We start from the raw sequence: 16,030 nt of genomic DNA, 5'->3' as shown, positions 1-16,030 counted from the left end.
ACCTCTGAGTGCATCTACAGGGTAAAAAACTCATATCATTTGACACAAATCCTAGTAAAACCATCTGAAAACCAGCATGTACAGTAATAGCATACAAGTTATGGGCTATTGCAATAAATACTAGCTTACTACTTACTCCCTACTAAGTAATCACATGACCTTCTTACAAATCAGTCCATTTATCATTTTGAATATATATACAAGATGATATATACAAAATGATGATGTGTGTGTGTGTATATATATATATATATATGTATAAAAAATATATATATAATAATAATAATATATATATATATATATATATATATACACACACACACACACACACACACACACATACATACAAACACACACACACTGTATAAAACATAATATATTTCCTTTTATTATACAATTGTGTGTAAAAATGTCTTAACTCTTTAAAAAAACAGGTTCATTTGTTCATTGGGAATGAAAGATGAATTCAAGCACATTGCATTGTGGAATATAATAGATACAGTACATTTGAGCAAAACGTAGGGTTATCTGGCTATTCCATGCATACTGAAATTTGCATACTGCGCACAGAATTAATACAGATATGGTATAATATGGTATTTCAATTGAAAAAGGACAACCCCTTTGACATGCTCTGCCCCAACTTCCTATTTCAATTGGAAATACATCAACACTGCATGATGTCTGAAAATGTACAGCTTGGCAGGCAATTTCTAAAATGCAAATCTAGTACAGCAGCCCAACACACAAATGTGAAGGAACCAGTTCTCTTTCCTAAATGAGACAGGACGTAGAATAGCCCAAGTACGTGTGCAGAATGCATTCACAGAGGCCGACAGCCCAGCAGTCTCTTTTAGACATTCAGTGCACCTCACTGTAGCCTTTCATTATGCTTCAAAAGAGCTGTAGCACTTCTGAGCTTCCTGTGAACTCCAGCGCTTCACTGCTTTAAAAAACTCAATTACACACTGCATGACAAAATAAACCAGATTTTTAACATCTAAATAAAAAAAGAAACCAAAACAAGAAAACACGAGTGCTCCTTGCCAGTACAGAAGCCGCTGAAACAATGCAAGGATGTTGTCGGTGGCTGTACGTTTCTTTTGCCATTGTTAAGGTGTTTTAAATGGTTTTTCACACGTTAGTATGAGAATGCTTTAGGCTGTTCTGGATGGTTGCTTCCAGGCCCAAAACAGCTCACCACTCGAGTCAATCCTTCAATTTAAGGCAACATTGCAACCTTTTTTATAATCAGTATTTTTGCCTGTTTTCTATAAGCCATTGATGGAATTTTCCGGCTTTCCATGATTTCACTGTTATATAGTACAGAATCTCTGGATCCAAAAACAAGCGAAGAAGTAGCAGAAACAAGAGATAGAAGCATTGCTTAAGCTAACGCAATCATCAAACTGCATATAAAACTGCGTAATGTTACCAAACGAAATGTCGAACCCATAGGACTGTAAAGCTTTGAGGTGTTGATGGACCTGATCTCCTCCATCCGTTTGATCATCGTTCTGAATAGTCTTGGACAAATACATGATTTTCTCAGCTTTTTGTTCAAAATGTAGCTTTTTTCAATGAAACTTACCTACATTAAAGTTGATTAAAAAAAATTAAGCTAGACTAAAATATGTTTTTTTTTGTGGTTGTTGTTTAAAAGCAGAGGCTCAGTTCTTTCTTTTGATATATAGTACATTCAGATTCATACAACAAAATATTCTGTTAAAAATGCATAATCATTATTTAATTTTTTTTACTGGAAAACAAGACAAAACACTGGATTTTTGTGCGGTGTATCTATTTTTGCCTAGACCTCACTATATTCAGTTAAATAAATACATATTTGATACATTCTAGTATATCAAATTCATTATAATAATAATCATTTTCAAATGAATTTATCTTATTATAAGATTTTATTTTATTTTAAAAACACTGACTTAACATTTATTTATTTATTTTGTGTGCAATATAACTACTATTTTTGGGGTGTTCGATTGCCCAACAGACATAAATATCAAATGTGATGCCTTAATAATAATACAAAAGTAATAGCACATCTCTCCTAAATAAGCTACACAATTTGAGGCAGGGTGACTTACATGCCAAAGTTTAATTCTTAGGGTTCAGGGTTTGTGTGACCTATAGTAATAAAATGGCCACTAAAAGCCTCAATACTTGATTCTGTGTGTCTATAAATCATTGTTGTTCGTTCACGTTCAGTGTTCACCAGGCAGAAAAACATAATTCTTTCTATTTTCCTTCAGTCTGATTTCTGTTCTGGCTCAAACTACAATAACAGTAAATTAGCAACACTACTATATTACAAATATCCTGTGCAACAGGATGAAGGAAAAAGCAGGCAGGAGAGGCCGTTAGTGGGGCGGTTGTAGCCTAGGTTTAAGTGAAGTGAATGCATGCATGCATGTATGTGTGTGTGTGTGTGTGTGTGTGTATATGTGTGCACACAGGGGCTCCATGAGGCAAAAGGAAGGAGCTCTTGAGTCGATGCCAACCGCCTGCTACTCTCTGAGGTGACCTTACTCCGGTGATCATGCTGATTGTTCCACAGTGCATCCTGACACACACACACACACACACACACACGAGGGGTAAAAACAGAGCTGGCTCGGCTACTTCCACTGCTGATGTAAATAGTTCACCCAAAAACTTAATTTCTTCCACTGAACACAAAACAATGTGTTGGTCCAGGAAATTACAATGAAAAGAGACCAGATCAGTATGATTCATAAGTGAATAATTCAGACCATAATAAAAGATTCATAAATAATAATTATCTGAATATGAATAACGGGCTTCGCCAGAGGAAAAGACCTCTTTCCTCACACAAAACTATCTTATAACTTCAGGAGACTTGAAATAATTCACACAAATCATACTTTTATGATCATTTGATGGTGCTTTTGCAACTGCAAAAAAATAAATAAAGGAAATCTGCCCAATATCCTTTTGTGCTTTACAGAAAAAAAGAAATAATACAAGACTGGAATGATTTGTGGTAAAAGTAAATGACAACATTTTCATTTTTCAGTAAACTACTCCTCCAACAGCCTGCCACTTACTGATAAGTGAGGGTCCAAGTGATGACGATAAGCTCTACGCAAATCATTCTACAAAACATGGTGGCGGTACACTTCTACAAGCCAATAAACCACGCAATTCTGAAGCAGACATAGGAGGAACCTCTGGCAGAGGCAGCGAATGGAGACTCGTAGAGTTTAGTCCGGTTTTTGTCCACAAACTCAGATAAAATGACTTTGTACTGTGGAAAGTTAACATTTTGACAAACAGGTTGTCAAGCGAGCACAGGGTTTACGGGATGTAATATTTAATAGGATAAAGAGCTAACACCCTCTGACTTAACTGGAACACTGTATAGCATGCGGTTAGTCAGCTTCCAGGCATTGTGGAATGACACAAACAACGCCATCATTGTATAATAAACTACCTGATATTTAGAAACTAAGCTAGAATCAGAAACAAAATCACGTTTTTCTTTCTGGTAAAGGGAATATTTAAATTCAATTTAAAAAAAGAGCATTAAAATTAAAATCAAGAGCTTTCATTAAATATCAAACCAGGTTAAACGTTTACTTTAAAGTAAAGCTGTGCCATATTTGAGCCATGGTGCTCATACAGATTGACCGTTTCCTCATTTTCTGTCCTCTCTCAACTATACTATACGTGTTGGCATGCCTCTGTCATGTATGACAATGCTTGGGTAGTTCACATTAGTCCATGTTGATTGACTTCAATCATCTTTCCCTCAACTTTTGAAGGTTGTTGGCGTGATCTAGTTGTCTTCCTTTGTGAAGTCGAGCCCTCCACTGATCCCGATTCATTGATGCTGAATCCAGGATTCAGGTTGTATGCCAAAGTCTACAAGATCTCGTTTGAGTACATCTTTGGGGCGAAGCTTTGGTCTACAAGTGTGACAAATTCCCTCTTCCAGAACGCCATGGTGGACAGAGTGAGGCATGCGGGATGGTGGCATTCTGATTACATGTCCTTCCCATCTGAGACTAATGAATTTGAGCCTTGATGATAGAGGTCCTGAATTAGCAATCTTAAAGAGTTCCTCGTTTGTCATCTTGTCTTCCCAGGTTACAAAGTACCAGTACCAAGTCTGGTACCCAATTCGAGATCAAGTGTTGCATTTCGAGTCATTGTAGAGCCCAAATAGGTGAACTTCTCAACTTCTTCAAGGGGGGTCTCATTGATTGTGAATGTATGAGGGTCAAGGGCCTGTGACATTGTAACAGTATTTTTCAGACTAATGGCGAGTCCAAATTTGTCACATGATTCGGCAAATTGATCTATCAGGATTTGAAGCTGATCCGGAGATGACGCGCATAAAGCAGCATCATCGGCGTAGAGTAGGCAAGGCAAGTTTATTTATATAGCACATTTCATACACAATGGCAATTCAAAGTGCTTTACATAGGAGAAATTAAAATAATTAAAAGAAATAAGAATAATTAAAACAGTTTAGAAAAATTTAATTAAATAAAATACAGTACAGTACAAACAGTCGGACGAACAGTGGCGCAGTGCTCATTCAGTAAATGCATAGCTAAACAGATGTGTTTTGAGTCTGGATTTGAATGTGACCACTGTAAGCTGGTTCCAGCTGCGGCTGGCTTAATAGCTAAAAGCAGACTCGCCATGTTTAGAGTGAACCCTTGGTATTTCTAGCTGATATGATCCTAATGATCTGAGTGATCTGTTGGGTTTATATTCAGTGAGCATATCTGCAATGTATTGAGGTCCTAGGCCATTGAATGATTTATATACCAGTAATAATACTTTAAAATCAATCCTAAATGTAACTGGGAGCCAGTGTAAAGAACTGAGGACTGGTGTGATATGTTCATATTTTCTGGTTCTGCTCAGAATCCTGGCGGCAGCGTTCTGTATGAGCTGCAACTGTCTTATGATCTTTTTGGGAAGGCCAGTGAGGAGTCCATTACAATAATCCACCCTGCTGGTGATGAAAGCATGAACAAGTTTCTCTAAGTCTTGTCTGGAAACAAAGCATCTAATTCTTGCAATATTTTTCAGATGATAGTATGCTGATTTAGTTATTGCTTTGACATGACTACTGAAACTAAGGTCTGACTCTAGTGTCACACCAAGATTCCTGACTTGATTTTTAGTTGTTTGACCCCTAGAGTGAAGGTATGCGTTCACCTTGAGAACTTCATCTTTGTTTCCAAATGCAATAACTTCAGTTTTGTCTTTGTTTAATTGAAGAAAGTTTTGACACATCCAACTGTTGACTTCGTCAATGCATCGGCACAGGGAGTCAATGGGGCTGTAATCATTAGGCGATAGGGCTAAGTAGATCTGTGTGTCGTCGGCATAGCTGTGGTAAGCAATTTGGTTATTTCTCATTATTTGGCTCATTGGGAGCATATACAGGTTGAACAGGAGTGGCGCAAGAATTGAGCCTTGAGGGACTCCGCATGTCATGGATGTCCACTCAGACTTATGGTCTCCCATACTCACATAATAACCTCTCCCATCTAAGTATGACCTGGACCATTTTAGGACTATCCCAGAAAGCCCCACCCAGTTTTCCAGCCTGTCAAGAAGTATGTTATGATCGACAGTGTCAAATGCAGCACTGAGGTCGAGTAGTACCAGCACTGATAATTTTCCTGAATCAGTATTTAAGCGAATATCGTTTATTATCTTTATGAGCGCTGTCTCTGTGCTGTGGTGCGGTCGGAAACCAGATTGAAAATTGTCAAAGTATCCATTCGAGCTTAAGAATTTGTTCAGCTGGTTGAAGACAACTTTTTCAATGATCTTGCCTATGAAAGGAAGATTTGAGATCGGTCTATAGTTGCTTAATATGGTCTTATCCAGATTGCTCTTTTTCAGGAGGGGCTTGACAATTGCAGTTTTCAGGGAGTTTGGAAAACTCCCAGAGATAAGTGAGCCATTTACCACTTCTAGAAGATCTGCTTCTAAACTGTTTAGCACACTTTTGAAAAAAGATGTGGGAAGTGTGTCAAGGGCGCATGTTGATGTTTTAAGGTGCTGTACGGTTTCTTCCAAAATTTTGCCATCAATTTCTTTGAAGTCAGACATAGTAACTACTTTCTCAGGTGGTCTGATCTGTCTCACCCCAGCGCAACTCAAGGATGTGCTGATCACCTTTCTGATATTATTGATTTTCTCAGAGAAGAAAGAAGCAAACTCACTGCACTTGTTGTCTGAGAGCATTTCACTGGGAATCTGGCTTGGGGGGTTTGTCAGTCTCTCTACAGTAGCAAAAAGAGTGCGTGTGTTGTTTAAATTGCTGTTTATAATATTTGAGAAAAAAGTCTGTCTAGCTTTGCCTAGTTCCATATTGAAAGCATGCAGGCTGTCTTTGTAGATGTTATAATGGACTACAAGTTTTGTCTTCCGCCACATGCGCTCTGCTTTTCTGCATTGTCTTTTCATATTTTGCACTGCTGTTGAGTTTCTCCAAGGTGCTTTTTGTCTGCCACTCTTCTTCCTGACTTTCACAGGAGCAATATCATCAATTACATTTTTAACTTTTGAGTTAAAAGAATCAAGGAGAAAATCAACAGAGTCAGCAGATATGCTTGGTGTTAAGGATATAGCCTTCATAAATAGTACACTAGTGTTCTCATTTAAGCATCTCTTCTTGACAGACACAGATCTAGCTTCAATGGCAGGAGAGATCAATATTTCAAAGAAAATACAGAAATGATCAGACAGTGCTACATCCTTAATAACAATCGATGAAATGTTTAGACCCTTACTGATAAGTAAATCTAGAGTGTGTCCATGATTGTGTGTGGGTCCATGTACATGCTGAGTCAGATCAAAAGTTTTTAAAACAGTTTTGATTTATTTTGCCATATTGTTTTCTGCATTATCTATGTGAATGTTAAAATCTCCAGCAATGGCAATACAGTCAAACTCTGAGGTAATTGTTGATAACAGTTCTGTAAAGTCCTCAGCAAAGCCTGGAGAGTATTTTGGAGGCCTGTAAATAATGATAAGTAAAATGCGTGGAGCACCTTTTAAAACAGTACCTAGATATTCGAAAGACAGGTAATTCCCAAATGATATTTGCTTACATTGATAGATATCTTTAAAAAGAGCAGCTAGACCCCCACCTCTCTTAACAGCTCTGCAGACACTCATAAAAGTAAAGTTAGGAGGGGATGTTTCATTGAGGATTGTTGCACTGCAGCTGTCTTCTAGCCAGGTTTCATTTAGAAACATAAAGTCCAGGTTGTTTGTGGTTATTAAGTCGTTGACTAGAAGTGATTTATTTTTAAGTGAGCGAATGTTCAAAAGTGCTAACTTAACAGTCTTACTTTTTGTCCCCACATCAATCTTAGTTTGACGTGTAATAGGCACCAGATTAGTTGGGTTTGCTGTACGGCTATTGAAGGCCTTAGACTTTCTATCTTGTAATAGAACAGCAATAGAGAAAGATACAGGCACACTGGGTTCCCGCTTGTTCTGTAAACATTTGAGAAAGTTACTGTTATCATAGCAGGGACCCAAAACACATCACTGAGAGCTGGTATCAGTTGTTTTTGGTTCACCTTGAGCAGATGGAGGAGGGTGTGGGCCCTGGCGTTTTGGCCGAAGAGGCCGAAGAGCTCTCACAGGAGGGGGCGGGCGAGCTCGGCGCGCAGGCTTCGGTGTTTGAGGTGCTTGCCGTTTTTTGGTTGGTATCTGGGGGCTTGCAGCAAAAGAGTGGGATAGTCTGGTTCCAGCATGCACCAGTTCTTCCATTTTCTGTGAGAAACACAGAAGTGGGGATGTTGGAGAGAGGGATAACGTGTCTGGTGAGAGGGGCTGTTGCTCAGGTGTTATCGGAGGCTGGGATATGCTGTCCTGGATTCCCTGGCTGTTTTCCAGGAAGTCGTCCTTGGGGGCTGAATCTTGGAGCAGTTCTAATATGTCTGTCTGTGGTGAGCTCTGTGGGCAGGGCTCAGCTGAGATTGTGTCCGTGAGCAGAGGTTGTTGTGGCTCACTGGTGTTATCATTGTCCTTGTGTGATATGTCAACATCATGTCCATTCTGAAGTGAAGTCCTGTGGTCATTCATACTGTTTCCAGGTGTGTGTGTGCCGTTCAGATTGAGTGGATTGGCACACACTGCAGAAGGATGATTGAGGGAGAAGTAGATATTGTCCTTTAACACTCTTGAACCAAGTTTGTTTGGGTGATGGCCATCCCGATGAAATAGTTGTCTCTGACTCCAGAAAAGATTGAAGTTGTCAATGAAGTTTACTCCTTTTATATTGCAGGTTTTTTGTAGCCATGTATTAAGCCCAAGCAACCGTGAAAACCTGTTTGTTCCTCTTGCTGGGAGTGGTCCACTGATGAATGTTTGAACGTTCTGACTGCTCTTTATGAATGTCATTCTTCCCCACATGAATTATGAGTCGATTTGCAGTCTTATATTTCATCAGAATGTTCTGAAGTTCCCTGTTTATATCAGAAGTTGTTGCTTGTGGAAGGCAGCATGTAGTTGTATCCCTGCTGCTAATGTTTCTGATTATGGAGTCCCCCACTATCAGAGTCCTGGGCTCGGCTGTGCTCTGAGCTGAGTGCCGCTGTCTGCTCGACCTTGAGCGCCAGTTAGCATCAGTGTTAGCTACTGGCTGATTCAGTCTGTTTTCGATCATATTCCTCATGTTTGGGGATTCCTCATTTACATTCATTAGTACTTCAAATCTGTTCTCAAGATGTATAGGTGTTGGTAGGAGACCAGTGTTTGCAATCCTTGTCAGAGCTGTATCTGGGGTAGAGGATGCTACTGCGGCAATATGTGGGGCTCGTGACAATCTGATATCTCGAGTGCCTTTGGGTCTCGCTCCCTGTTTGTGCCATCGATTTGTAAGTCGATCGGCTTGTTTCTCTACCTGTCGAGGAGCACTAGTTTCATGGGACTCACCGGCTATATGCTGAGGGTGTCCATGACGAAGCTCTGTTGTGTGTTCCGTCTGGTTTGGTGGTCCCGTGTAAATAACTTTGTTTCAAGAACTGCAATCCTTTGTAAAAGTCTGTGGCAGTTAGTGCAGCAAGTAGATTCCAGAAGAGGCATTTTCTCTCTTATCCTTGTAGGCAGTTGTGTTTTCCTTTCCCCGGAATGTAAGCTGGTCGGGTAGAAGAATTCTGCGTTTTTGTGGTAATCCAAACTTTGTCGTTTGAGCACTGTGCTGATTTGCTGAAGTTAAAATTAGGTAATAAAAGGAGCTAAAATATAAAAATATAGAAGATAAAATATAAAAGCGATAGAGCAAAGCGCGGAGCAGTAAGCAAGAGCGTCCGAACGGATGCGGAGCAGGAAGTTGAGAGTAGTTCACGCACAACACATTGCTTGGTTTTAGCTTTGAAACGAGACAGATTGAAGAAATTTCCATCGTTACGTGACAATAGGGAGACACCAGTATTGTTGTCCAGGTCTTCATATGCTCTTTTGAATACATAGGAGAAGTAAATAGCGAACAGTGTAGGCGCTAATACACAGCCTTGTTTTACACCTCGTTTAATGGCAAACGTACCAGACAGCTCACCGTCAAACTTCACCCTACCCAGCAAACCGTCATGAAATGACTGAATCGGTAAGAGTATATACATACACAACCGATTTTTTCATGCACATAAAGGCTGCATTTAAAAAAAAAAACATTAATATTGTGATATATTCTAATATACGTATTAATTTTATTAAATCTTCAGAAATCATTCTAATATGTAAATCTGCTGCACAAGAAACATGATTAATTATCTTATTATTATCCATGTTAAAAACAGTTGTCCAGCTTAATATTTTTATGAAAACCATGATGCATATTTGAACAGAAAGTTCAAAAGAACAGTTTTATTTGAAATACAAATGTTTTGTTACATTACAAATGCCTTTACTTTCACTTTGGATCAATTTGATGCATGCTTGCTGAATAAAAGTATTACATTTCCTTTATTACTTAAACTTAAAATAATTTAGCAGATATACACATTTAAAAAGAACACAGTGTTTGTCTTCCAGAAAATGGGCCAAAAATATATATGACATTATATTGTCTCTTAAGCTTTGTTCAATAAAATGTTCAGTAGCATAATAATGTAAGAATGTAGCAAAACAGCAATAGCAAGTATCAAATCATAGCTATTTAAAAAAAAGACACGCCCATTGATATCTCCCATCCCAAATTCCTGCTGGAATAGGAAATACAGTGACACAGGACAGAAAATTCGATAAACCATTACATGGGGTCATGTGGTTCTAATTCATGCTATGAAAGGAATTCAATCTTTTCTGAAGTGCCGTAAGAGCATTAAAAAGCAACAGTGCTGTTAATCTGCTGATAATTAGCAGTGGGCTCTGAGAACCAGCATAAAGCAGCGAAGCACTTACTGTAGATTTACAGCACACAGGCGACCTCAGGACTGCGGGGTCGACGCTTTCTGTTGCTCGTGAAACACTTTTTCTGAGAGTGGGTTTGCACCTAATTTAAAGTGTTTAACAAGTACAGGTATTTAATCAGGGTATTAGTTTACCCTGAAATTAACAATTTCACATCATTTACTTACTCCCATGTCATTCCTATTTTTCTTAATATAACAATATGACTTGAAAGTGAGTAAATGTTGAAAAATGTAATTTTGGGATGGCTTATTATCTTGCTTGCTCTCATAAGTAATTAAATGAAAAACAATGTCATCCACAGCGTGCAAACACTGCTCCAAGATGTAACCAGCAAACGTGGGATGTGTTCTGATTAAACATGTAATCTTGTGGCAGGATCTCACAGAACCACAGCCCAAAGGAATGTCTGGCTATGAACCACAAACCTGGCATATCCGAGTCTAGCCGAGACACATCGAGTGCAGGAGTAACTAGGGGAAGTGTACGGTCATGTGCTTAACGGGATTAAAATGATGTTAATTTGACCATAGTGTCCTGCATGATGTCCCATTAAGCTCTGAGAGAACGGGGCAGACAGCCCAAGTTATTACCCTACTTTTAACATACTTCAGTGAAGGACAATGAAGCTTTGTGAAAATGTTTAATAGTGGATAACTGACCTCACATTGTTGCTGCTTACAGACATATATATATATATATATATATATATATATATATATATATATATATATATATATATATTCAAACGCAAGTAAACAAACTAACAAAATTTACACTCATTCAAAAGTTTGGGGTTGGTAAGATTTTGTAATGTTTTTGGAAAAAGACTGTGCTCACCGAAGCTGCATTTATTTGAACAGTAATATTGTGAAATTTTCTATTTTAATACATTTTAAAATATTCGTATTATCATGACGACAAAGCTGAATTTTCAGCATCATTACTCCAGTCTTCAGTGTCACATGATCCTTCAGAAATCATTCTAATATGCTTATTTGCTGCTCAAGAAACATTTGTTTATTATTATCAATGTTGAAAACAGTTCTATTGCTTTATATTATTGCGAAAACCATGATACATTGTTTCAGGATTCTTAGAAAGTTCAAAAGAACAGCATTTATTTGAAATATAAATATTTTGTAACATTATAAATGTCATTACTGTTACTTTTGTTCAATTTAATGCATCCTTTTTGAAAAAAATAATACATTTCTCATACTTATCTTACCCCAAACTTTTGAAAGGTAGTCTAAGTGTAAAATGTAAGTGTTGTTTGTCTATTCAAAACTCATCGCCAGGCCATTGTTCTGCAGTTTCTGGGGTGTTTTTGGTAGTTCCCAAGTAAGCAACAACATAGTAAGAATCTAAAAAAAGCTTGGCAACCCCACAGCAAATGTTTCAACACAGTGTCATAGAGATGAGTTTTTTGTAAGGCAAGTTAAAAGTGTCAGACATTTTTATCACCTGATGATCACTTAGAAAAGTAATAGCACACCTCCACTCACCAATCCTTCCTAAATGCAATTGCCCTCAAACTATATTTCAGTCAACGGCTCTTTATCTAACCCCTGTTACGCCAATATTTTCCTTCAAATGAAAATATAAGTGTAGTTTCTACAGCAGCTGGATTGATTCCTCCTGATTCCTGAGGAATGATTCCATCTGAGGTTACATGAAACTCAAACACACCTCTGAAAGCTGCACAAAGGCTGAAGTAAACATTAGTCACCATCCAGACAAAAGAAAACCACGCAGGTGAAATTGCATCATGAAATTCTGACGAGATGGTATTTAAGTCCATATTTTGACATCTCAGTGATACGAGTCAATACATATGCAGGAGTACATACAGTTTTTTGATGAGTATTCCTTTCAGAGTCTTATTTTTATTCTGTTTTATCAACATTTATCTGTTATTCTATAAAAAAAATAAAAAAAATGGTTCAATCATGCCTATTGGAAATCTAATGTTGTTCAATATTTAAAGACTTACCGCAGTAGACAGTCTGGACGCAAGGGTCATCTCCAGGTTCCCTTTCAGGCCCAGGAGAGCAGGCACCAGGATAAAGACTTCAGTCACCTCTGTGAATACCGTCCAATGCTATTGAGAAAGAGAAACCTTTTAGCTATAATCACTAAACATTAAAGCCTAACAACAACTAGAGATATTATGTAAGCCATGTTGGAACTAAAGACCCTGTGATCCCATGTTTGTGATCTTCTCAAAAATATCTCACAATGTTCTCCTATCAGCCAATATACCAAAAGATCTCAATATAAATATCCTCTTGGTCTTTTTACTTTTATGTTTTAACTTGTAGGGCTATCATTTTTAAATAAGGAAATCAGAACTAGCAAAATAATCATGATAATCAATAATCAAACATGAAAAAGATTTGTAATAAGATTGTGGATCGTGATCCTGCCAGAATTTTTTTTTTTATTAGTGCTGTCAAATGAATGAATCATAATTAATCGCATTTAACATAAAAGTTTGTAATATACAGGATTATAAAAAAAATAAAAAAAATAATATATATATATATATATGTGTGTGTGTGTGTGTGTGTGTGTGTGTGTGTGTGTGTGTGTGTGTGTGTGTGTGTGTGTTTGTGTAAATGTTAGATGTGATTAATCAATTAATTGATTTGACAGCACTAACAGTTATATGATATTATTGCCTAATATTAACTAATTCACATGTTATAGCTCTGCATTTTAACTCTATGTCAGCAATTGACTTGTTTGTGTCCATTTCTATTTTTGTAAGGAATTTTAGGAAAAAATTTAGACAAAGTTTATACATAAAACTCAAATAAATCTCCTGAGCTACGAAAGAGCAACCATGAAATCATCTTCTGTGGAATCCTTGCATGTGAGATTAAACACTAAAAAACAAACACACTTTTCCATTTATAACAAAGTTTCCAAGGGGAAAAGCTCTGATAACACTGAACTTATCATCTGCCAATGTTAAACTCAGGCCAATTTCAGGTCTATTGACGCCTCCGTCCATTTGAACCTCTTCCAAGCACCCGACTTGAGATGTCTGACCAAGTTGATGACTCTGGTAACTGGCAGGCTGTTTTTTTTCCATTAGGCTGCGGTGCCTTCGATGCAATGCAGCAGCATGCAGTATAGATCAATACATAGAAGGAGTGCTTATCTTTAGACCCATTCCCACTGGTGCACGGCAATTACAGGCCTGACACTGACTAGCTAAATCAATTCTAGCAGCATCTTTTCAGCACATGGAGAGAGTGGGAAAGTGTGGCGGGCACTGCTAACGTAACGTTAGAGAAAAAGTGAACGGTAAACATAACACAAAATCGTCCTACAAATAGCAGCAAAAAGCAGTAGTTAAGGAGTTTGAGCGGTGCAGCTTCCAGTAGGCGGGTTTTAATGGCCGTTTCTTTTTCCTTGAGTCTTTGGCAGTGCAGGGGCCACTTTAAAAAAAGGACGAACATCAATTGGGAGCTGGCGCCCAGCCACTTTGTCTTCGGTTCCCTTTGACTGAACCTCCTCTACTCTGTCTATCTCCCTCCCCCAGAACGATGTTGTCTTCAGGGAACAGAGCAGTCCTGGCTAATGCCTCCATGTGCCTCCCAGGGTTCTGCGAACTTGACGCACAGCAGTGCAGGCATGCAACCGGAGGGGGGCTCGGATTGCAGGATTGTGTAATGTTGGCTGGCAACGCTCCTCGGTTCCAGCACCTTGGTCTCCAAGGCTCAGAGTATAAGGTCACAGAGGAATTCTGAAGACACACTACCAACCTGGGGTGTGTTTAACATCGGTGAACCTGCAGTGATCTATGTGCATGCTAAGATTTGCAAGATAAACTTGTCAATAGTACAGCAGCTTATAAGGGTTTTCCACAACAATTTTGGTTCCCAATGAACCTTACAGTGGACAGTTCTTAAAATAACCATTTAAAAAAATCTAAAGAACCCTTTCCACTATGAAGAACATTTGGTGTAATGGAAAGGTTCCATGGATGTTAATGGATCTTTATGATGCCAATAAAAATCTTTATTTTTAAGAGTGTCTATTGACTGTCTATCTTCTGTGGAACACAACAGAAGATATTTTAAAGTCCACTGACTTTCACTGTATGGAAATATACTGAAACTTTTCAAAATATCTTCTTTTATGTTCTGTGGAAGAAAGAAACATGAGGGTGAGTAAAATAATGATAATTAAAAATGTTGGGTAAACTATCCCTTTAATAATCTGGAAATTGTCTGGAAAATATGATTAGTGCTCAACCATTGCTCATTAACAATTTTGCGTCAATGGGACATTTTTCCAAGGTTTTTTGTCCATCAGGGAAAAATGTTAATGCCAGGTTCAGACTACATAATATTTTTGTCTGTTACGATAGTCACTGTGTCAGATTATGCGATTTTGACTCCTAAATTCTTGTCGTGTCGTGGACAAGAAACACCTCAGACTACACGTTTCTTCCCGACCAATTATAGCTTGCCGTCTTTAACGACGTGCGTGATGTCATTGAGACGGTGGAACTAGCGACTGACTTCCGGAAACAAAAACGTAACAAACAGTCTAAACTAAAATTAAAATATAAAAATAAAAAGCTAGTCTAAATATATACCTAAATACCTAGCATTTAATAACACTGCCAACAATTTGGGACGAACTACACATCATAGATAAATAAAGATAAATATTAGAGGGATTGAAACCACTGTAAACCAGGGTTTTCCGGTTGGAACTGAACTCTGCAGGCCGGTAGATCTCCAAGAGGATTAGGCACTCCTACACTAAATCCAAAGTAATATTGACACTAGCCTTGGCAACGCCACTAAATAATCACATCAAATCTTACATGTTAATTGTTCAAGGAAATTAGGTGATTTATGTGTGTTTGCAAAAGATTAATCTTTGAGACACTAGGAGAGAAAAGAGGGACAATTTCTGACCACAGTTACTCCACATGACGTCTGACACAAAACTTGCTGTTTGCACGAGAAATCAGTCAACTGCACTCGTGAATAATAGAAGCCAATCATGTGATCAAATATGACATTGAACAACACAGAAACTTACAATAAGATCTCAGCACACGGAGGGTTAAGGACAGGACATTAGGCTTGTCTGTCTGCATTGAAATCTGTCAAGATGCCGATGACGATGAATGTGGTAAACCCTAACTGGCTTCCTGCAAGGCCTTAATGTTTAGTCTATCCTCCTTGTGGTAAAAATAGTTTTTCACACATTCAAACTTCAGCACAAACAGGTCTGACAAGAGGTTTTCTAACACAATACATTCCACATCAGCAGGCTAAAAGGCGAAATCACCAAGTCGGCTGAAAAACAAGTTTCCACGCTGGTTAAGACTACAAAGGGTGTGGAGCTGTAGTGAGCTAAAACCTCATAAATGCTGTACGTCAACAACACCTAGTGAACTCTCTTCCACACAATTGGTTATAAAATGTATTTACGCCAATCCACAGGTCTACACCCTTTCCTCAGAAAACAACAATAAGTAATAAACAAATCACTCTTTGGATTTCAAATATGTGATTTCTATCGTTTACTGAGGAAACTGAGGAAGTGACTTAAGTATTAC

The 16,030-nt window shown here is 38.1% G+C and overlaps 1 protein-coding gene across 4 annotated transcripts in view; it reads right to left on the bottom strand.

Moving 5' to 3' along the window:
• Positions 1-16,030, bottom strand: part of slc41a1 (solute carrier family 41 member 1) — a 31,473-nt gene that overhangs the window by 11,577 nt on the left and 3,866 nt on the right. For all 4 annotated transcript variants that reach the window (XM_082155876.1, XM_082155878.1, XM_082155877.1 and 1 more), the window contains one exon: positions 12,434-12,541. In XM_082155876.1, the coding sequence (XP_082012002.1) occupies positions 12,434-12,541 (108 nt within the window). The remainder of the gene's footprint in view (positions 1-12,433; positions 12,542-16,030) is intronic.

This window comes from Leuciscus leuciscus (genome assembly GCF_965113295.1).
Source record: "Leuciscus leuciscus genome assembly, chromosome: 23".
NCBI classification, from domain to species: Eukaryota; Metazoa; Chordata; class Actinopteri; order Cypriniformes; family Leuciscidae; genus Leuciscus; species Leuciscus leuciscus.
Note: the sequence above shows the minus strand (reverse complement) of the source record. Positions and strands in the feature narration are given on the sequence as shown.